At 44.6% G+C, this 24,463-nt stretch overlaps 1 protein-coding gene across 2 annotated transcripts in view; it reads right to left on the bottom strand.

Moving 5' to 3' along the window:
* Positions 1-5,405: 5,405 nt before the first annotated feature.
* The window catches only part of LOC141145371 (neural-cadherin-like), a 159,294-nt gene continuing 140,236 nt past the window's right edge, over positions 5,406-24,463 (bottom strand). The window contains exons 32-35 of one of the 2 annotated variants that reach the window (XM_073631992.1): positions 23,215-23,360; positions 21,105-21,164; positions 20,833-20,967; positions 6,909-7,040 (exon numbers count right to left, since the gene is read on the bottom strand). In XM_073631992.1, the coding sequence (XP_073488093.1) occupies positions 20,872-20,967; positions 21,105-21,164; positions 23,215-23,360 (302 nt within the window). In that variant the 3' untranslated portion in view covers positions 6,909-7,040; positions 20,833-20,871. Of the gene's footprint in view, positions 7,041-20,832; positions 20,968-21,104; positions 21,165-23,214; positions 23,361-24,463 lie in introns of both variants that reach the window. The other variant, XM_073631991.1, reaches the window with a different exon arrangement.

Genomic DNA, 24,463 nt, shown 5'->3' with positions numbered 1-24,463 from the left:
ACTCTGGTGGCCCTAGAAATTGATGTCAAGGCCACTACCAGTTTGCACGCTCCTCCCACTGCTTGATAAGTTTTCTTTAGACCTGAGTCGATCCTACAGTCAAGGACATCCCTGAAGGAGACTAACAGCAACGTATTCCTGGCTAACCTCATGATCGAAGCGTCCACAGCTGGCATGGAGTCGAAAAGCTGAGCATCTGCTTCCGCCAGTGGATATAGTTTGAGAAAACGATTATAGGCGATGGGTCTCCTATCCACCTTTAGCCACTCACCCGTAACTACCTTCTTGATCTCCTCCATTAAGAGGAAGGCTGATAACTTCTTCTTTAGGTGAGGAAAATATCTCTTCGCTTTGGACGGAGGCTCCGGATCTTCCTCCCATTGAATCTCGTCTTTTACTGTGATAACAAATAGCTCGACTAAACCGAAATCAAACACTGAAGTGTTTTCTTCTACTGCATCCGTCTCGTCTTCAGAATTAGTTCCTGGTTCAGGTTGATTGGTGGATGTCTCCACTGCTCTTTCGCCCGTAGATGGGGCTATTTGATCTTGGGATAAGGCTAACTCCTGGCAGGGCCGTCTTTAAGGCAGGGCAAAAGGGGCAGCTGCCCTGGGCCCTGTCATTGTTGTGGGGCCCAAAGCAGCTGCCTCATACTTGCCAACTATCCCAGTTTAAATTCCCTTGTCTTTTGAAGTTTGAGTCCTGTGCTGTGTCCCAATATCTCAGTGTGAAGTCCTGATACTAATGCTGCCCAGCTCTGCCTTATTGTTGTGTACAGGCGACTCACCTGCAGACCCTGTGTTTGCATGTAAATAACTGGCATTCATATGTAAATAGTGGCGGCATTCATAAGTAAATGGCTGCGGCCGGCGGTATTGATATGTAAATAAAGATGGCATTCATATGTATATCATGCCCCCCTGCAGTGAGGAGATAATGCGCTGTAACCTCTAGCAACCAATCAGTGAGCAGCAATACTGTACAGTATCTCTAGCAACCAATTAACAAGCAGAAATCATTTGCTGTAACCTCTAGCAACTAATCAGTGAGCCGTAATGTGTGCTGTAACCTCTAGCAGCCAGTCAGTAAGCAGTAATGATATGCTGTAACCGCTGGCAACCGCAATTGCTGCCTGATCTGATATAGTAAACTGATTTTAAGTCTAGCTGCTATTTATTGTATGTCTCAGAGCAGGTGGAGAGTGAAATTAAATGGGGGGCCCAAGAAAATTTTTGCCCAGGGTCCAATCAATATTAAAGATGGCCCTGACTCCCGGATTGAATCCTTAATCAGTTTTTTAAATGACTCCATAGATTCCTGTTTGTCTTTTTCTTTGTCTCCTGTGGCTTCTAGGAGGCACTGACCACACACCAATTTCTCCGGGAGGGCTTGTTTTCCACACACCCAACATGCTTTATTTCCTGGATGTGCGGGCTTGCGTTGGGGGTCATGTCTACTCGAGGTATGCTGAGGTGACCTCTGACCACTGCGGGAGGCATGAGTAGAGGATGAGTGTGTGTCCAGAGCCTCTATGGCCTCTTGACCTCCTATTTGGAGAATTTCTGTGAGAAGATCTGCGGGATGATTCGTGATGCGGGCTGCAGTGAAACAGAGACAAAAAAAAAAGTGTTTCAACATACCCGTAATGCTCTTTTGAGAAAGGAAACTTACCTGTCTGTTGCAGCCCTTACCTAGTGGCATGTTGAGGATCTTTTTAACGTGGCATCGGGCTACTAGAGGCAGCTAGAATGAAGATAATTTAAGATAAATTAATTCATGTCAAAAACAAAAATTTTTCCCTTCTTGGAGGTGTTTTTCCCCCTGACAGCTGGCCCCAAATGAACTGACAGTCTCATTTATATGAGAAGGCAGATTAGGGTGTACCAAGATGGCCACTGTTAGCCTCAACATGCTACTGCGCATGCGCCGTGATGTCATTCCGCGACTCCGCCCACCGAGCCGGCAAAGCGGTGATCAACGGCGTACGCTAAGCGCTGACACACACACAGGAAGGGGAGATGCTGTTGATGCTCCACGTGGGGACGCCATCAGGTTCCAGTAGACCCTGCTCACAGATGTATAAGGTGAGACATGCCGATAATGGGGAGAAAACAGAGGAGGATAACGAGGTTCCTAGATCTCTTGGCTGGCCCTAAAAAGATCCACAGAAAAACAGGCTCCCATACTTATATGGCGCTTTTAGCAACCCAAGTTATGGGACTCCATACTGCAGGAGAGCATGAACCTGCAATGGTCACATCATATGATGGTGAGGTAAGGCTGTTCTGTGATCCTGCAGGAATGAGGACAGAAAAAATAATGCCTGAGGAGGGAACAGCTCTTTTTTTTTTTTTTTTTATAGAGTTTTAAGTTATCCTGTGGGTTGGTCGGGGGCGGAGCAACCAACCATTGGTATGCTGCCATGGAGGCACCAGGAAAGTATTATGTGTTCCTGCTCATCATGTGCAATTACTTTAGACATACATGAAGAGACAGATTGAAAGATACTGGTGGGCGTGTACTTCTATTGGGCATGTGTCAGTGTGCTAACAATGCAACCTAACTTATATAAAGGGCTGCAGTGGGGGGGGGGGGGGGGTTAGTTTGGCCTGATAAGGCCAGGTTTTTTGCTGTGATTTGTGGGGGAGAAGGAATGATATTGTGCATAATGACAAACACCCAAACTGGGGCTGTTTGCTGAAATTCTTGTGCATTTTTTTCATCAAAAGTGGGTTTATGTGGCCATGCTGTCAATGTTGTGTGTGTATTGTTTCTGTCTGACCATGAAAACATGGTTTGGGAGCATGTGCTGACCTTCTACTCTTTGATTTCATTGCTTAATCATGTACACAGAAATGCAGCTTCCAGCAGAACATGGTCACTTATGTATGTGTGTGGATTGTGGGCTGGTGGTGGGTGTTATATTTTGAATATATGCCTTTTTTAATATTATGTTGGAATGCTTTGTAAGAACAATTACGGTTAAGTATGTTTCTATAATCTTGCAGACAGCACCAGAAGTAGATTATGGCGGAAGACACAGCTTGGGGGAGAAGACCACTCAGAGCTACTGTACAATAAAGGCTATTGTATTTTGTCACATTTCACTGCTTTTTTTTGGTCAATGGGTAGGGATACAATGTACCCGATACCCATTCACATGCCCAGAGACCCCCACAACCACTGGGCAAGGATTGTGGGGATGAGGCCCTTGTCCACATCAACAGCTCTCTCATCCCCCCCTCTTTTCCTGTGGCCTGCCAAGTTGCGTGCTCGGTTAAGGGTCTAGTATGGATTTTGGGCCATTTTTTTTGCAAATTTTAGTGTGGGGTTCCCCTTAATATTCATACCAGACCCAAAGGGCCTGGTAATGGACTAGGGGTGGGGGAGACTCACGCCGTTTTTTTCAATGATTTTTATTTATATTGCCAGGACCCAACAATACATTACAGCTGCGAGCAGTTTTAAAAGACATTTTTTTTTCTTTGGAAATGTCATTTTGCTGCAGTACTGTTCTAAACATGGGAAAGATGCGCTACTTTACAGGCATACTAAGGACACCCCCTGGTACGATATTTAAAGGAATATTTCATTTTTATTGTTTCACTTTAAGCACTACTCACTGCTCCTGAAAAAACGTCAGATTTTAAAACTTTTTTTTGCATTGATACATGTCCCCTGGGGCTGGACACAGGTCCCCATACACTTTTTATGGCAATAACTTGCACATAAGCCTTTAAAATTTGCATTTTTGATTTTTCATGTTCGTGTCCCATAGACTCCCATAGACGGTGTTCGCTGTAATTTTTTGCCTGTTCGCAAGTTATGGTGCAAACCGAACCGGGGGTGTTCGGCTCATCCTTACCCAATAGCCAATGGCACATGAGCATGGTTGGTATCATAATATTAATGGATCAAATGCAAAACTTTATTGTATACAATGAAAAGAATCAAACATTAGTAATAGTATTTTCAATGTACGATCATGCTCGACCCAATAGCGTAGTGGTATGCCATGCTCCCTTTAAAGCCATGGGTTTGAATCCCACCAATGGTATCACCTTCTGAAAACGTACATTGTACTCAGCAGCATAATTAGTGAATGCACATCAGTTTGGTTTATTCCAAAATTTTAACTCTTCAAATGCATGCAATGGTATGTAATTATTCAAAAATATTATGGTGTGGAATGACAAAAATCCAGCTATTCAAAAATCAAGGAAAAAAACGGAGTAGGGTCCCCCCCCAGGTGCATATCAGGCCCTTCAGGTCTGGTGTGGATTTTTGGATTTTAAGGGGAACCCTGCGCCAGAATAAAAAAAATGGCGTAGGGGTCCCCGCCAAAATCCATACCAGACCCTTATCCGAGCCCGCAACCTGGCCCCCAGATCCCGCCCCCCTATGTGAATGGGTATCGGGTACATTGTACCCCTACACATTTAACTAAAAAAGCAGTGAAATGTGACAAAAGACAATAGCCGATTTTTGACAATTCCTTTACTAAAAACGTTTTCTTCTTTCCCCCACTTCTTCCTCCATCTTCCTCCCGTCTTCCTTCGGTTTTCTCCTTCTTCCTCCAGCTATTTCTTCCCCCCGCTTCTTCCTCCATCTCCCTCCGGTCTTTCTCCTCTGCCGCCACCGACCCGCTGAACATGAAAACAATGACCCTCCTCCGATGCTGCGGCCAGCCGATCATATCATATATAACTATGGGGTGTGGCCACCAGATGATGTCAGCAGGAGACCCCGCCCCCTTGTGACATCACTGACCCATCATGCCCCGGGTGGTGAGGGGCTGGTTCTGGAAGTGACATCATGCGCCCCATCGCAGCATCGGAGGAGTTTCATTCTTTGAATGTTCAGCGGGAACGGCGGCGGGAGTGGCGGAGGAGAAATACCAGAGGACAAAACGGGGAAGAAGAAGCTGGAGGAAGATGGAGAAGAGCGGAGGAAGAAGCAGCTGGAGGAAGAAGGAGAAAACCAAAGGAAGACCGGAGGAAGATGGAGGAAGAAGCGGGGGAAAGAAGAAGGCATTTTTTATAAAGGAATTGTCAAAAACCAGCTATTGTCTTTTGTCACATTTCACTGCTTTTTTAGGTGAATGGGTATCAGGTACAATGTACGCGATACCCATTCACATGGGGGGGCGGGATCTGCCAGGTCGCGTGCTCGGATAAGAGTCTGGTATGGATTTTCGGGGGGGGCCCCTACGCCATTTTTAAAAATTTTTGGGGTGGAGCTCCCCTTAATAACATACCAGATGCGAAGGTGTGGATTGGTGGGGGGAACCTACGCCGTTTTTTTCTTTGATTTTTACTCTATATTGCCGGGAACCAGCAATTCTTTAGAGCGCGAGCAATTTTAAATTAGATTTTTTCCTTTGGAAATTTAATTTTGCTGCGGTACAGTAATAAACACGGGAAAGATACGCTACTTTACAGGTATACTAAGGACACCCCCCAGTCACGATATTAAAAGGAATTTTTCATTTTTATTGTTTCACTTTAAGCATTATTAAAACCACTGCTCCTGAAAAAACAGCCATTTTAAAAAAATGTTTTCCAATTGACACATGTCCCCTGGGGCAGGACCCAGGTCCCCATACACTTTTTATGGCAAAGAACTTGCATATAAGCCTTCAGTGAGAACTTTGGATTTTGCAGGTTCCAGCCCCATTGACTTCCACTATTCCCACATATGTGATCTGACAGGCATGTTTTCCGGCAATAGCGCTGCTTTCCATTTGCATTAGTGCCCAGTTTCTGAGAGATGAAGTCTTAATTGGGCGCTATTTTTCGGGACTGCAGGATCATTTATCTGCGCTATAGTAAATGACCCCCATATGCTTTAAAATAAATATATATCCTATAGCATTAGCAGTGCTTATTAGGTATATTCCACCCTGTGTCTCTCCAATTCTTGTATTTCACATATTCAAATGTCCAACCAAATTGTAGACTCAGTCCAAAAACATGGTTCATAGAGGAACATCCAAATTTAACCACAGCTCCCATCACCACACCTCGAGACCTCTCCCTTATGCTATTAGACTCATCAGAAAGACTGAATGTATACGTCTGTGTTACAATCCGTTATTTGGATCCTTCCATCTGCAGTTGTCTTCAAGTCAGTTCTTGTGTGCCATGAGGACCCTGCATCCTAGGTCCAGACAGTCCCAAAAGAAGTGTCCACATGTAGTAGTTGAGTGAAATGGCATACCCCATTTAATTCAACTATTACATGTGGACACTTCTAACTTCTAATACTGAATTTTAAAATACCATGACATTTCGCCTTTCAAGAACATCTTTTATAAATGAGAAAAACCAAAGAACTTTGTCTTTAATGCCTTCCTCCTTGGCAGTGTTACGCCTGGAACAAAGTTTGGTCTGTATGCTAAATTCCTTCTTAATGTTGTCACTGTTTGGACAATGAATGATCCTTTAAGCCTTCTCAGAACTTTTGAAAAGAAAAAAAAATAATACATATGCTTCATCACATCATTTTTTTCCTTTTTAAACTAAGATGTTTATTGTATATTTCATATAAAAAATTCCTATGTTATAAATTAGTGTATAACTGTGGGTGTCTGGGTTGCTCTACGAACATGTGTCTGCGGCTAGCTATGCCTCCGTGTCCAACCCCTGATACAGATCTCGGAGTTTGTTAAACTTGGGTCCCCATTCACAGAGGTAGTCATAATTTAAGTCTTCATCAATACTGGAAGAGGTCAGAGAACTGAGACTCCCAGCCAATGAGCCATCACCTTCTGTGGCGTACATGTGGAGGACCTCAGGAGGTTGTTTTTTTTTGTCATTATCTGCAGCCTTAACTATTTGTGAAACATATTCCTGAAAGTTGGGGTTGCTGGTCTCAGCTTTAGTCTGTTCAGGATAATCTGTTCCTCTCGATGCACCAGCACCCTGTAAATGCCAAGGAGTGTGACACAAGTTCAAAGTGGAGGGGACAGTTGAGGTAGAATATAACTGATGAGCATTTACTTTGACTGTCTTTTTCACTTTTTCAAGTTTGTATCCATTCTGTAAATAAAAAAAACAGTAGGTTAGTTATGTCAAATGTTGATGTAGACATATGGACTATAGTTGCCACAAACAGCTATTCTCTGCCCTATCTTATACCATAGTATCCCTCTAGTGCCCAGCGTTATCAGTCTGACATCATATTTGTGAGCCCAACCAAAGGAATTGTGGGATTGGTGGTACCAACAGATGGCTGTTCCCCTGCATGACTATGCATCCGGACATATCCAGATCCCAGGGATCTTTGCTACTACGAGGAAGATTGCTGGGAAGAACTATAAAAGAAACCAGAGACCCGCCTCACGCTTTCTTCCTCTGGGGGCCTTGTGTGTGAAGGACCCCTCCAAGCAGGGAGAGTGAGGTCGCGGCCTACCATGAGGTCCACAGCATTCCTACCTGACCGAGAAGAGATCCAGCGATGTCTGCTGATTATTGGACTTCTGATCAGCACCTTCTCTACAGTGCAGCTACCCACGCTTCGTGCTCCGTAACATGGGATCATCACCAGTTGATCTGCAGCCAGAACGTCCATTTGGGGGTCGCTATCTTGAAGGCGTTGAATCAGCCCGGTCGCTGGTGAGAGGGCCATTGCCTATCTTTGCAAACCTTTCCTTTAAATCATTGGAACACTGTGCACATACAGCTTTACCTTAGGAACACTTCACTGCACCTTTATTTGAACACTGTACTTAATTCTCTTTAGCTACAGTCATCACAAGATATACTACCACTCTGTTACTACACCCTATTGAATACAATTAATGCTCTCTGACTGCCGGTGAAGACCATCAGATCTGCAACAGGGGCATTCTGACATTGCTACATAAAGGGCCCTTACACCATCCATGTTTAGCTGCATCTCTCATTAGGATCAGAGATTAAACAGGCCGGCCTAGGTTTCTCTTTCTAGAAGTACATTCAGTATTGCTGCTTAACTTGTTTATCCTTTCATTTTATGTCCAAGGGGTATTCTACTGTACATAGGTGTATATAATATTCCGTTGTTGCCTTCTGTCTCAACTGACATTTCTTAAGTAGTCATTCGACTGAGTTTGTGCTGCTATCCCAAACTCAGTTGAACTATTACCTCTTTGTACAACCAGACCTTAACTGAAGTATTCCAGTAAACGTTAATAGAATATAAATGCATTGAGTGTTGTCTTATTACTTAAAGGTATTGCAATGATGTCTGAACCCAGAGTGTCAGGTGGGTTGGAAGGTTTACAGGGTCATGGCTATGGATGAGCAGGTAAATCCAAGCAGTCCCCTTGGGGTCCATGCTACATTTGGGGGCTCGTCCGGGATGCTATCTGCAGTGGGCCGTAGCCAACCTAGACAAGAGCCCAATCCGCATGGGAGGCCGCCCTGGAAGCCGCGGTTGCTTGGGGTAGAAATCAGAGAGCTCAAATGGAGAGAAGCCTTGTCCTAGAGATCTCGGGAAGTAAACACACAGAGAGAGAGATTAGGAGGTGGGTGAGAGCTCTGGTCCCAGAACACAGAGCTTTCATGGTAGACACGGAAGTTGAGTACAACTTGGATCAAGTCTGGGTATTACTGGAGTGGCAAGAAGAGATACCTATGTGCTTCCAGAGGGAAGAAGTACGTCTAGCCAAAAAAGTGACTGCTAGAGTGATCCCACTCAAAGTGGGGGGAGAGTCTCCTGAGTGGCAGTCCCCGCCAAGGTCTCAGGAGAAGGGCCCCGTATCGGGGGAGCCAAATCCCAAGGATCCAACATCTCTCCTCTCTCTTTTTATACAGATATGAGCCGGCTAGTTGACAGTTTGGTGAAGAATGGCACTGGAAATGCCAACCAGAGCTATCGGAGGTTTTTCTCGGGGCAGTTACCAATCCCTGTAGGGGAAGATAAGTTTGAAACCTGGATGAGTCAAGCTTTACAGGCCATGGAAGAACAGAGTGTTCCAGAGGCTGTGAAATGACAACGGCTCAGTGTGAGTCTCCGGGGTCCGGTGGCTGATGTGATCCGTAAAATGAAGATGGGAAAGAAAACTTGTTTTGCTATGGACTACATAGGTGCCCTGTATGCTGTATTTGGAAGAGTGAAGACTATCGCAGACTTGAAGTACAAATTCAATTACACCCACCAGCAGAGAGGGGAGAGCCTGTCTGAGTACATATCTCGAGTAGACAGAATGCTGCATCAAATCATCCACAAGAGGGGTATTGATCCCAAAGATGCTGACCAAGCTCATCTAGACCGGGTTCTGCAAGGAGCTAGGCCAAACCACCCGATTGTATTAAAGCTATTACTAAAGAGAGTTAAAGTGGTGCCTACCTACCCTGAATTGAGAAGAGAGAAGAAGAGGCTCTATTGGAAGAGAAAAGCCAAAGGACCAGGGAAGAGAGGGAAAAAGAGAGAAAGTGGTGGCCCAAGCTGTTCATGCGGAGATGAGTTTCTTGGATGAGGACAAAGGGACTGAGTCTGAACTGACAGGGTTGGCCATTCCTGACACTAATAAGCCAGTGAGTGAACTTGGGCCAACCGAATTAATGGCTCAGGTAGCCCAAGCTCAAACCCAGATGTTTAATGCCTTGATGCGGGTGATAGAGACCCAAGCTAAGGTCCAAGAACAAGGGACTCACCAAGGGCAGCCAAAGTTTCCCCAAGGGCGAGAGAAGAGATGTTACGAATGTGGGGAGGTTGGACACTTTCGAGCTGAGTGTCCCAAGGCCAGAATCAACCCTCGAACACTCAGATGTTCTGAGAGCTTTACAGAAATTACTCTTCCTAAAACTGACGGGAAGCTTCAGGGGACCTCAGGGAAGGAGCTAGTTGAGAGTCCAGAGGGAAGACTGAGCTCCAAGGCCAAAGAGAGATCCAAGAAGAAAAGGGGATGCAAGTGACCTGTTGCCCCTCCCCCTACTGCACCAAAGGAAAGACCTAAGAAGAAAAGGGGACACAAACCACCTGTTGCCCCTCCCCTTTCCTTGCCAAGAAAAACAAGAGAAACAAAACCCTCAAGGAAGGAGAGCTGGAGACCGGAAATCAATGCACACCTTACTGAGCGAATAGTTAGACCAACTCCTCTACTTCCAAAGAGACTGATTAGGGCCCAAACTATAGAGTCACCCGCTGGAAATATACCAAAGAACCTAGTGGGGCCTTCTCTTATAGTTTCGATACAAGTAGAAGGAATCTATACTCAAGCACTACTGGATACGGAAGCCCAGGTAGGTGACGTTGCTGTAAGAAGATTTTTATGACAAGTACCTGAGGCATATCCCTCTGTGCAAACTTGAGGAGTTAGAGATTTAGGGCATAGGGACCCAGAAATGCCCATACGACGGATACATACCCATCAAGATAACCTTTGACACTTCCTTGGCTAGAAAACCAGAGACTTTTGACACATTGGCTGTTGTCTGCCCCTGACCTCCTGGGGCAGGTTGAAATTCTTTGTTGATAGGCACCAACACCATCTTGTGAGGAGGCTACTCACTCCACTGGCCCTGAAGGGTGCTCCAGTAGAAAAGATCCAAACACAGCTGCGACAGGCCTTTCAGCAAGTGTTTCAGGAGAAGAAGGCCCCAGTGGAAGGAGTAGGAAGGCTGTGGTGATTGGATGCCCACGAAAAGGTATTGCAGCCGGGTGAGAGGGCCTGCTTAAAGGCCACTGTCAAGCTATCATGGGACCAGCCGGGTCCTTATGTGTTGGTGGAAGCTGATTCAGCAGAAGAGGATGTTGGGATAGAATGGGTCCCGGAGATCATACCCACTAAAGCCTTACTGAGGAGCGGGGGGCAAATCCCTGTCAGTGTGAGGAATGTCATCGGTCACCCGATTATTCTGAGGCCTCGGATGGTGATTGGGAAAGTGAGTGCTGCCACCCCAGTGACGGGGAATGATCTAGTTCAGAAGGGAGATGGAAGAGAGACCACTGTCCACTGCTCAAATCTACCTTCAGGATGGGAGGAGAAGGTTAAAGCCCAATTAGCCCGATGGGAGAAGATGTCCTCCAAAGATGACTTTGATGTGGGCTGCGCCAGGAGTGCCCAACATCGAATTCGGCTAACTGAAGATAAGCCTTTTAGTGAAAGGGCCAGGCGAATCCCTTTGTGTGACCTGGAGGACCTTAGAGAACAACTGGCTCAATGAACTGTCTTTTTCTGCCGTCACTTTTCTATGTTTCTATGGCTAAGCTGAAGAAGTCTGGGGTCATTAAGGAATCCAGGAGCCCTCATGCATCCCCAATTGTGGTAGTGAGAAAGAAGAATGGGTCCCTTAGAATGTGTATTGACTACCGAAACCTGAACCGAAGGACTATCCCAGACCAGTACACAACCCTCCCCGCATAAAAGAGGCCCTTAAATGTCTATCCTGGGCCAAGTGGTTCAGTGTGCTTGATATAAAGAGCGGATACTACCAGATACCCATGCATCTGGATGACCGAGAAAAAATAGCCTTCATCAGTCCTCTGGGTTTTTCGAATTCGCCCGAATGCCACAAGGATTATCTGGGGCCCCCGCCACTTTCCAGAGACTGATGGAGAACACTGTGGGAGATATGAACTTGGTGGAAGTGCTAGTGTACCTTCATGATATCATCATGTTTGGGAGAATGTTGGAGGAGCATGAAGAAAGTTTTCCAACGGTTACACACAGAGGGACTGAACTGTCACTAGAAAAATGCCAGTTCTACCAGACCTTGGTTACGTATCTTGAGCATGTTGTTTCAGCTGAGGGGATAGCTACTGACCCTCAGAAGTTGGAGGCCATTACTTCTTGGCCTCTCCCGAACACCGTCACTGAATTGAGGTCATTTCTGGGGTTCTGCTCATATGATAGGAGATTCGTGAAGAGCTTCTCAGATTGCCAGACCGTTGAACAAACTCTTACAGAAACAGACGGAAGGGGATCTGCAGAAAACCCAGAAGGGAGGCCCCAGGAGGCCATGGGAATTGATCCAGGAACAATAGACGGTGAAGTGTGAAAAGGCTTTTGAATGACTGAAGGGGAGCCTTGTGGAAGCACCAGTGCTGGCCTACGCGGACTCATCCAAGCCTTATGAGTTGCACGTGGATGCCAGCAGAGATGGCCTTGGGGGAGTGCTATATCAAGAATCGGAGGGAAGACTCTGCATAGGGACTTATGAGAGATGCAGCCTCACCCCCCCTGAGAAGAACTATCCTGTATACAAATTGGAGTTCTTGGCCCTAAAGCGTGCAGTGGTAGATAAGCTACATGACCATCTGTACGGGGCCACTTTTGTGATGAAGACGGATAATAACCCTTTGACTTACCTATTAACCACTGCCAAGCTGGATGCCACTGGACAACGGTGGTTGGCTGCTCTGTCTGAGTTTCCATTCAGTCTGAAGTACCAACCAGGAGTGGGAAATCGGGATGCTGATGCCCTTTCCTGAAGACCTCATACCACAAATGCTGGCCAGAAGAGTTGGATTCATTAGTGATTATCCGGGCTCCCTGTGTACCAAATTCAGCCTGAGAGTAAGACTGGTCCCCCGAAGACCTGGTACCGAAATCATCTGTTACCTATATCTGAGGCTGTTTGAGTAACTCCATCTCCTTGTCTAGAGACTTACCAGTCCCCTACGCTGAGGCCTAGGGCCGGGAAAGCCTGCCAACCCATGCTACCTGAAGAAGAGAGTGATGAGGAGGAACTAGCTCTTGATTGGTTATGGATTTCCCCTCCTGAAGACAATCCTGCCCCTCAGGGGACACGTCCTCTACCAGCAGAGGTTGAAGTGTTGGATTTCCACCCAATGAGAGGAAACAAGAACGTCAAGATGGAACCTATTGAAGTAATTTATGTGCCAGAGACCTCCAGTCCGCTCATCAACGAAACAGAGAGAGAAACTGTTCTTGAGCCAGAGTTTGAACCGGAACATGAACCAGAGCTTGTACCAGAACATGCCACAGAGCTTGAACCAGACCGTGAAACAGAACCGCTGGAAAATGTCTACTCCAGATTGAGAGAGAGAATATGCCCCCTGAAAAGATTGACATATGATACCCTTGGGGAAAATTCTGATGAACTTATTTCTATCGCTCAGCACCATAGTCAAGCACTTGCCTCCTTTATTGAACCTTTAGTAAAGGATGACCTTGATCTGCCCCCTGACACTACTGGGTGGGCCACTAACTTGTTACTGGCCTGTCATAAACTTGATATGACCCTGCCTGATAATGTACATACGTTTTTGTTAGAAGATCCCTCTTTGGATCAGTTATTGGCTGTTGCAACTTCTATTTTGTCTTATGATTAACCATTAGTTTCTTATATCCATTGAGGTGATCCTACAGGTTATGCTCTGTCTTCGGGGACCAAAGACTTTCAAGTGGGGGGAGGATGTAGCAATATGGACTATAATTGCCACAAACAGCTATTCCCTGCCCTATCTTATACTATATTATCCCTCTAGTGCCCAGCATTATCAGACTGACATCATATTTGTGAGCCCAACCAAAGGGATTGTGGGATTGGTAGTTCCAACAGACAGCTGTTCCCTTGCATGACTATCGTTGGAAGGCAACATGGTCTAATGTCATATTTCTGGAGTTTCTCTGTCAGTGTTACTGCGTTTATTGGTAACAGTGTTTTGGTATTATCCAGAGTTTGAATTGCATCTGTCATAGATCCGTTACATATCTGTTTCCTATTCCCAAAGATCAGCCATGCTGATACTTGCAGTTCCATTGCTTTAAAGGGTAAAGGTCTGACGTTCTTCCTGGTTGATACCAGGTCTGGAATGTAACGAGTTGCACATCAAAGCCTTGGAGCATATCTGAAAGAAGAGATCAGGCCTCCATCAAAGCTGGACAACTTGGCTCCGAACCGTTTGTTGTTATAATGCTATGCAAGCAAACTTGAAATGGGCCATAGCTGACAAGATGATTGATGAATGTCCTGCTACAGAAGATCAAATGATCAAAGGCATTGAAGATTGACCAGGATACATAGACATAGACAATCCTGCCCCTAGAGGCCAATACAGCAGGACGAAAAGTAATATAAAATATTGAGGAGGACTGCCCCATAAATACTGTGATTCTTCAAAAGTCTAGATGGGATGGCAATGGGGTTGTGTCTGGATGGTGTATGATTGAAGTATAAAGGGCTGAACGAGTCAGAGAGCTATCCCTCTCTAGCCCTTTTTCACTCATGGTTCTTGCCTGATGGTTCTGAGCCTCATGGCTATCTCTCTTTGCCATCTGAGCCCAGCTGATGAAACAAAGTCTCGAGGAAAGCATTGTGATAAGTATCTTTGATATTCTTGTATTATATAAAAAACAAAAAATTAGACAAACTCCGCGATTAGGATCAAGCAAGGGTGTGCAGCCTCCCCTAATAGACTCCCCTAGGGAGCTAAAATATGAGTAAAAGCTGCCTTTGAAAACGTCAATGACGAAACACATAAGGCGGAGCCACGCAAACACATCACTTCCGGTACGATAGCAGGGAGCCTGGAACGCAGTTGGAGCGCACGCTGCAATCCAGTCCCTGGATATACTATATCGACCATAGCCTGTAGCAGTTTAGAAGGCTTTTTACCCTTTTGGTGGGAAGCTTGTTTTTAACCGTGACTTTTTAAATAAATAACCTTTATACTACACTATGGGAGCCATATCTCTTCTTTGTGAGGATTTATCCCTGGGATTTTCACTGAATATTTGCTGGGAAACTGGGATTGGAAATTCCTGGATAGGAGATCACTTTGAACATCCTGGTCTGCAGGATCGGCTGGAGGAGCCATTAAAGGGATATCACGCCAGGCTATCGGTGAATCAGGTGGAGGACCAACCAAGGGACATCAAATCTATGGTTATTCTATATATGCCATTTACCCCTGCAGGGGTAATAGGAGCTGGGGAGTGGGGACCCTTAAGGGGGAGCACAAGAGTCACCTGATCTGCTGAACACTTTGGTCACTTTGAAAATCTCTGGCAACTTTTACAGCAATTTTGCACATCACTTGTGTGGGAATATTAAATTTTTAAATATTTTTTGTCAACACATTTATTCATTTTTTGATGCATTATTATTTTCTATATATACACATGTACAGTGGGGACGGAAAGTATTCAGACCCCCTTAAATTTTTCACTCTTTGTTATATTGCAGCCATTTGCTAAAATCATTTAAGTTCATTTTTTTCCCTCATTAATGTACACACAGCACCCCATATTGACAGAAAAACACAGAATTGTTGACATTTTTGCAGATTTATTAAAAAAGAAAAACTGAAATATCACATGGTCCTAAGTATTCAGACCCTTTGCTGTGACACTCATATATTTAACTCAGGTGCTGTCCATTTCTTCTGATCATCCTTGAGATGGTTCTACACCTTCATTTGAGTCCACCAGTGTTTGATTATACTGATTGGACTTGATTAGGAAAGCCACACACCTGTCTATACCTTACAGCTCACAGTGGATGTCAGAGCAAATGAGAATCATGAGGTCAAAGGAACTGCCTGAAGAGCTCAGAGACAAAATTGTTGCAAGGCACAGATCTGGCCAAGGTTACAAAAAAATTTCTGCTGCACTTAGGGTTCCTAAGAGCACAGTGGCCTCCATAATCCTTAAATGGAAGACGTTTGGGACGACCAGAACCCTTCCTAGAGCTGGCCGTCCGGCCTAACTGAGCTATCGGGGGAGAAGAGTCTTGGTGAGAGAGGTAAAGAAGAACCCAAAGATCACTGTGGTTGAGCTCCAGAGATGAAGTCGGGAGATGGGAGAAAGTTGTAGAAAGTCAACCATCACTGCAGCTCTCCACCAGTCGGGGCTTTATAGCAGAGTGGCCTGACGGAAGCCTCTCCTCAGTGCAAGACACATGAAAGCCTGGAGTTTGCTAAAAAAACACCTGAAGGACTCCAAGATGGTGAGAAATAAGATTCTCTGGTCTGATGAGACCAAGATAGAACTTTTTGGCCTTAATTCTAAGCGGTACTTGTGGAGAAAACCAGGCACTGCTCATCACCTGTCCAATACAGTCCCAACAGTGAAGCATGGTGGTGGCAGCATCATGCAGTGGGGGTGTTTTTCAGCTGGAGGGACAGAACGGCTAGTTGCAATCGAGGGAAAGATGAATGCGGCCAAGTACAGGGATATCCTGGACGAAAACCTTCTCCAGAGTGCTCAGGACCTCAGACTGGGCTGAAGGTTTACCTTCCAAGACAATGACCCTAAGCATACAGCTAAAATAACGAAGGAGTGGCTTCACAACAACTCCGTGACTGTTCTTGAATGGCCCAGAAAGAGCCCTGACTTAAACCCAATTGAGCATCTCTGAAGAGACCTAAAAATGGCTGTCCACCAACATTTATCATCCAACCTGACAATACTGGAGAGGATCTGCAAGGAGGAATGGCAAAGGATCCCCAAATCCAGGTGTGAAAAACTTGTTGCATCTTTCCCAAAAAGACTCATGACTGTATTATATCAAAAGGGTGCTTCTACTAAATACTGAGCAAAGGGTCTGAATACTTAGGACCATGTGATATTTCAGTTTTTCTTTTTTAATAAATCTGCAAAAATGTCAACAATTCTGTGTTTTTCTGTCAATATGGGGTGCTGTGTGTACAATAATGAGGAAAAAATGAACTTAAATGATTTTAGCAAATGGCTGCAATAAAACAAAGAGTGAAAAATTAAGGGGGTCTAAATACTTTCCGTCCCCACTGTATATAGATATATATTAATTGTTGGGTTTTGGTACCTTTATCCACAGTTTATCTGTATTATCACATTTGAGTTATTTATGGTGTTGCTTCTCACAGATGGGATTCAGTTATTCTTTGACATTTTGGATTAATTATTTGATCGATGTTTTAAGCAGAGGATTTTTGTTTGTTTAATATTAACCCAAGGTATCATATTCACTGCGGTTTATGTGATTCTAATCATTATTAGAGCACACTTAGCCGCTGGGGGGCACACTAATGTTAATTATAGAGAGTGAGATATCCCTCTCAAATTTAGGGTAGCGCCATTCACCCCACTTTTTGCTTTTACTTATTCTTGTATTATATGTTTTGGTGTTGTATGCTTTGTAATATCTGTCTTTAGTATTAGCGTTTTCCTATTTTCTTGGGTAATAAATAAGACTTTGTTTTATTAAGCAGTGTGCTTGTTTTCATAGCTAACCTTGTATTATAGTGATATCAACAGTAACATGTGATCAGAGTTTTAACAGACTAGCTAACTAGGGGAATAGACATGGTAATACAGAGGTGCAATAGATAGAGGGAATCCGTAACCACCCTTGAATAATATTTATTGTACCAATGACTTCAACTATGCATCCGGACTACATATCCCAGGGATCTTTGCTACCACCAGGGAGATTGCTGGAAAGAACTATAAAAGAAACCAGAGACCCGCCTCACGCTCTCTTCCTTCAGAGCCTTGTGTGTGAAGGACAGGGAGAGTGAGGTCTCGGCCTACCACACGGTCCACAGCATTCCTACCTGGCCGAGAAGGGATCCAGCGCTGCCTGCTGTTTATCGGACTTCTAATCAGCACCGTCTCTACAGTGCAGCTGCCCACACTTTGTGCTCCATAACAGGGGATCACCACAAGTGGATCTGCAGCTAGAATGTCCATTCGGGAGTCGGCAGCTGGAAGGCATGGAATCGGCATGGTTGTTGGTGAGAGGGCCATTGCCCATCTTTGCAAACCTTTCCTTCGTTTCATTGGGACACTGTGCACAGACAGCTTTACCTTGGGAACACTTCACTGCACCTTTATTTGAACACTGTACATAATTCTCTTTAGCTACAGTCATCACAAGATTTACTAGCACACTGTTACTACACCCTATTGGATACAATTAATGAGCGCCGACTACCCAAGAAGACCATCAGATCTGCAATGGGGACATTCTGACATTGCTACTTAAAGGGCCTTTACACCATCCATGTTTAGCTGCATCCCTCAGAAGTTAAACAGTCTGGCCTGGGTTTCTCTTTCTAGAAGTACTTGAGTGTTGTCTTATTACTTAAAGGTATTGCAATGATGTCTGAATCCAGTGTCAAGTGGGTTGGAATGTTCACAGGGTCATGGCGATGCAGATGAGCAGGTAGATCCAAGCAGTCCCCTAGGGGGCCGTGCTACATTTACTTCTTGATAATTAAAGATACTTAAAAAAAAACTGAACAAAACAGCTGCAGAAAAGATGCGTAGGCACCTAGAGGAGACTACACATACAAACTCTTATTGCCTTTATGAGACAAATTCACGGACATTTTTGTAGGCACTTCCAGTTAGTGCCAGAGTTTACTGCTACCCGCATTCCCACACATTTGTATGAACCTACTATGCTTGGCAGCTTATGGCCAGCCAGTAGAAATATACAGCAGGCAGGCATTGCCAAAACTTTGCCTGCCTGAACAGCCCAACATTCACACATAAAGGCGACTACATATTATATATGTAGAAGTTTTTTTTTTTTTTTTTTATTCAGACAGGTTTCTTTTAAAACATAGTTTGCACTATATGCATAATGCAATCAATAGTGCGGTATTCTCCCTGCATTCAACTATCCTCCTATTATGTTTTATCAGCATTTTTGCATGTGAGTAGGTCAACTTCAGCAGAATAATGCCTATATTCATTCCATGGATAAATCTAGAGGAAATTTACAAGTACAATGAGTGACTTTTAAAAGGGTGCAGGATGGAACTGGACAGGTGTACAGTATAAATGGCCCCATTAATCATCATATATCTCCCTGTAACCTTATTTTAAACACAATGAAGTTTCTCAGTTCTCACAATACTTCAACAAGAGTTCTCCACCAAGTCCTACAAAACCATGACAAAAGATGTTATTCTCTTGCAGTTAGGCTCACCAGTTGTTAAAAGAATAGGTCTCACTTCAAATTTTATTGATGTGTTCTGTTCCATAGGGAACAAAGTATATGCAGTATTTTGTTCAATGTTCCTATATGCTGTTTAAAGGGGTTGTAAAGGTAAACATTTTTTCACCTTAATGCATTCTATGCATTAAGGTGAAAAAACTTCTGACAATACCGTCGCCCCCAGCCCCCCCGTTTTACTTACCTGACGCCTTGAAAGTCAGCTTCTCGTTCCCGACATCTATTCCTCCGCTCACCCTGGCCGCTGATTGGCTACAGTGGATGGATTGGAAGCAGCGCAGCCATTGGCTCGCGCTGCTGTCAATCACATCCAATGACGCGGCGCGCTGGGGGGCGGGGCCGAGTGATACAGTGAGCGGCTATAGCCGCCGGCTGTATCACGGGAGCGCACCCGCAAGCACTAACCACCATGCGAGGGAGCTCGCATTAAGGTGGTTAATGCTTGCGGGGAGGAGCTGAAACAGCCGCCGAGGGACCCCAGAAGACCAGGTTCGGAGCCACTCTGCTGCACAGTGAAGGCAAGTATAACATGTTTGTTATTTTAAAAAAAAAAAAATTTTACCTTTACAACCCCTTTAAGGCTAGCTATGAGGCTGGACAGGGCACCCATCCTCCTTTCATGGTTATCTAACAACACAGCTAGTAGAGAGATGGCTGCTTTGACAAACAGTACTTTTCTTCACCTCCAAGCACCTTTTCCAAGCAAGTGCTAGGACAAGTGCTAGGAGAGGAAGTAAAAGGCAACCTCCTTGATAGCTTCTTTTTCGGACAGTCATGGAGGAATGAGGAAGGAGGGGTGCTCTGTCCAACCTCACAGATTGCCTAAGACATCACATAAGAAGATGGGGCAAAGTACTACATGTATTTTTCCCCTGGGTAACAGAACACATTAATCAAATTAATCTTTATATATGCAGAATCTAAGGGGGAAGTGTGACATAATAATTGTAGCAGGAAAAAGGTACTGGATTCTGGTTGGGATATTATGTAATATATGGATCCACACGGCAACAACCATATGCCTTGTATTGCCTTCCTCTGGATCATCTGTGGGTATAGGATTGTGTGTAGCACCCTCTAGTGTGCTAGGTGCGAACAATAGTTTTTTTTCTCAGTGTAGGCAAATTTATGCAGGCTTGGCTAGTAGTCAGGCCTGCTTGTTTTGTTTCTTGGGTTGGCAGAAATCCAGGGAGAGCTACATGACTCACAGGCATCACTAAGACCTCCCAATTATTTCCAGAACGTGGTGGAACCTTCTGGAAAGATAGGAGGAGAGGTTAGGTGGAGCTGCCTGGAGTATTCTGAGGGCCCTGACCAATCCCCAACTTGGACTGGCAGGGGGCAGGCCTCCTAAAATACTCAGCGGACTTGTTCGGGTGGAAGCTGGAGATGGAGTGTTGGGCTGTCATGGCCTTTGAGGGAGCTCTCCAGTCTGGGGGAGGATTGGGGGTGACCTTCGCGCCTTGGACCTGGCTGAGCCAGTGTCAGGCCTCAACAATAGTGCTACTTGTTCCCAGGGAGTGATAGTCTGCAATCAATTGAATGTGCTGAAGGAAAGGAGGAAGTTGCATATACCGGAGGTGTATATAGTTCTCAGTCCCTATGTTGCTTTACAATCAAGTGGGCATCCCATATCTACCCTATCACCATCTAAGTTACAATCCCCTAAATAAAATAACAAAAACAAAGTACAAAGGACATTAAGTGACCACTGTATGTCTGAAGTTTTTGTGCCTGGCTGTGCAGGATGAGAGGGGGACCACAGCTACCAGCAGGCCCTACGGTGATGCCGCTACATGTGCATTTTATGCATTTATCAGTTATGCAGTGTGGAAAAGCCCAGTCTCTGCCAGCATTCATTGATCATGTGGACTGAATTAGCTCCACCTCTGCTCGCACAATCTATAATGCTCACGGTTGGAGGTGTGCTCACCTGGTCATTCAGATCACACAGTTCAGGCTTGGTTGGCTGTCAAGGGGTGGAGCCACAGCAAAAACATGAAAAATGGCTGTCTGCAGAGACCGGTACACGTGCATTTTCAGTGGATATTGTGGGAAAACTGCTCCTCTGAAACATAAAAGAAAGTCATACCCTGGTTGTCTTGGAAGATGCATTTTAAAAACACAGATGTCTTGTTTTGAGGTAGACAATATTTCAAAATGATGAGTACAAATGTAGTGATAGACAAAACAATGGCTACTTACAATAACTTTGGTGCCTTTGTTGTTTAGTGCTCCGCTTAGTCTGTCTGTTTTCTTCCAGCGCTGAAAATGACAGCACAGTGACTCTTCCTTCTTTGCAGTATATATTTAAATGTAATATATCACTACAAATTGTGGCACGGTTTAATGGGTCCCTCCACCCTGCTGCACTATTCTCTGGCTTATATATCACTTGAAACAGGTGATACCATCCCTTAACAACCATTCTGATTGTTAAACCGACAAACCCTATTATTCTCATTTTTTTTTTTTTTTTTTTAATATTTATATATTACGCTTCATCTGAGCAGCACAAACCAAAAATGCTATTTAATTCATTTTTAATATTCAAAACAAACTCACCCATCCATCCATCCATGTCTCCATGCTTTATTTTGTTGAGAAATCAAAATACCCAACATTTCTGGCCATGGCCATATTGAGTAAGGGCAGATGATTCATGTTGCATTCATTTCCTGGAATCCACCTGCCCTTAACTCAGTCATGCAAGCAGGAAAGGATGTGCTTAGCTGAAAAAGCCCCTCCTCCTCTCCTCAAGACTCCTGAGATGTAAAACATAATTTGCCTAGGCATGGAAACCAGAAAGTAACTTAAAAGAGAAGGGTTTTTGTTTTTTTAGGAATAATACTTACCTCGTTGGATGCAGCATTGGTCCGATGCTGCATCTGTCCCCCGGCGCCTCTACACTGAGAACCGAGCAATTGAACACCACTGATCATTCGATTTTCAGGTTTTCAGAGCTCCGCGAGCAGAGAACTGTAGACTGTCAGTCACCAGCTCTCTGCTCTGCCTCCTCCTCGCCTCCTCCTCGCTCACTGGAGCTGTGGGCTGTGGAGGGGGCGGGGGCGGCCTGCTCAGGCTCCCAGGGGCTCGCTGGGAGGCTGAGCCGGGTGTCAGTCCAGGCACCTGGCGGATCCAGAATTTATTGTCACGATGACGCATTGCCTGGACTGACTTCTATGATGTCAGCAGAAAGCAGACTTCAGACCGCTCTCCACTGAAAACGGGTCACAGAAGTACAAAACGAAGTGCACTCCTGTGATCCATAGGAGAAGTACAGCCAAACGAGCTTAGGCTGGACTTCTCCTTTAAAAAATGGGAAAAAAAGTTTCAAACACGCAAATATGATATACTTTCCTATCCATTTACTAATGCTAGCAGCATAAGGATTAAAAATAGTCAATGTTGATTGAGAGAGTGAATTACTGCTTTAACTCTGGATAAAATAAGTTGTTTTAACAATACACTTTTATATCATATAAAATATGCTGAATTGCCATGCAGCATGTGTGCAGCATCAAATATTTGCAATATACAGATTTATGCCCCGTACACACGGTCGGATTTTCCGACGGAAAATGTGTGATAGGACCTTGTTGTCAGAAATTCCGACCGTGTGTAGGCTCCATCACACATTTTCCATCGGATTTTCCGACACACAAAGTTTGAGAGCAGGCTATAAAATTTTCCAACAACAAAATCCGTTGTCGGAATTTCTGATCTTGTGTACACAAATCCGACGCACAAAGTGCCACGCATGCTCAGAATAAATAAAGAGATGAAAGCTATTGGCTACTGCCCCGTTTATAGTCCCAACGTACGTGTTTTACGTCACCGCGTTCAGAATGATCAGATTTTCCGACAACTTTGTGTGACCGTGTGTATGCAAGACAAGTTTGAGCCAACATCCGTCGGAAAAAATCCTAGGATTTTGTTGTCGGAATGTCCGATCAATGTCCAACCGTGTGTACAGGGCATTAAAGTTAAAGGGAGAGCCTTTCAAACTACTAGGGAACAACACCTCAGCAAATGGATCCCTGAATGCCATGATTCTAGCAAACAGATGGCCTTGTTTTATATATGCAGACCAAAAACTGCCTCCTCTCTGAATATGTTGGTCAGAATTTAATGGTACTTTTTGGATAAAATATTCAAGTTCCAAGTTATTGAATCAGCTTATGCCCAGATGATCTGTAACCTTATTAAAGGATGGTATTCCTCGCAATAAAATTTAACTTTACTGTCAGAGGCAATATCGTTTCAAAGACCACAATCAGGAATTCAAGTCAAGAGACTATGTAATACTGTGTACCTGGCCTCCACCCTCCTCGTTATAATTCAAGACGTTCCCTCTGATATCTTCCCAGCTTTCATGTTCTGCAGGAATGTGATAAACTCCACCTTTCCGAAACTTTGATCTTCCCCACTGACTCCATACTGTGTAGGAGACCAACAAGGCTGCAACAAAAACATCAACCCATCTTAAATAAAGTCAGAATATTGATCCAAATAAGACAGATTACTGCTGCATCTTAGATGAAGGTGGAACAAAAATCTAGTTCAGATAAAAGGGAATGAGCGCTTCTTCTCATATAAAGAAGGGCAGAAGATTACTTCATTTCAGGTGAAGATTAAAGGAGATGTATGGCCAAAGCTCTTTTGGCCATACTTCTACAGATCACAGAAGAGCACTTAGTTCTGCACTCCTGTGACCCATATTCAGCAACTAGTGCTGGGAGCTCTCTCAGGTCTCTAGAAGTTAACAAAAGCCAGGGAGCTCCTGCAGAGCTACACCAGGCAACAAATTAAATCAGTAGACTGTGAATGTTTTCCAGGAATTAAAATAAATATACTAAACAGAAAGTCTGCCCAATTTACAATCTTAACTGAATATAATTTGTTACAGTTGGAGTCAGAAGTCTTTGATGGTGCTTGTGGGCTGCAAGCTGTTGTCAATTGGAACTGTTCTGTACACACTCCATCTCTTACAACTACGGAGGACAGAGAAGCACTTCTTCACCCTTACATGTTTCAATTCATATCCAATCCAACTGAATACTATAGGGAATTTAGACATAGCGCACAATTGAAATGTTTGCAGAGTACCTTTAAGAGGAAGTAAACCCTGATGGGTTTTACTTCCTCTTTTGTTCCCTGCAAGTAAAAGCATGATGGGCTAGTGGTGCCACTTACCTGCAAACAAAGCCCGCACCGGAAGTAACGGTTCTGCCGCCCGGAGAACTTGTCGTGTCCCCGCTGGTGGCCGCATCCATCTTCGCCCCTCTTCCTTCTGGGGCTGCGGACTCCAGCTCTGTGACTGTCCGGAGCCCCGTGATGTCACTCCCGCGCATGCGCTCTGGAGCCGCCAGTCACGGCACTCGCTCGGGAAGAAACGGCGTGGAGGGCCATTTCTTCACAGTGCACTGCAAGGTAAATATCTCTTAAACAGCGCACGTTTAGGAGAAATTTACAGTACCTATAGGTAAGCCTTATTCTAGGCTTACCTATAGGTACAAGTTCTAAAAAGAGGTTTACAACCACTTTCACTTCAAACCACTGGG

The sequence above is a fragment of the Aquarana catesbeiana genome, linkage group LG05 (assembly GCF_042186555.1).
Source record: "Aquarana catesbeiana isolate 2022-GZ linkage group LG05, ASM4218655v1, whole genome shotgun sequence".
Classification (NCBI taxonomy): Eukaryota; Metazoa; Chordata; class Amphibia; order Anura; family Ranidae; genus Aquarana; species Aquarana catesbeiana.
The sequence above is the reverse complement of the archived record's forward strand: the minus strand, read 5'-3'. Positions and strand labels throughout refer to the sequence as shown.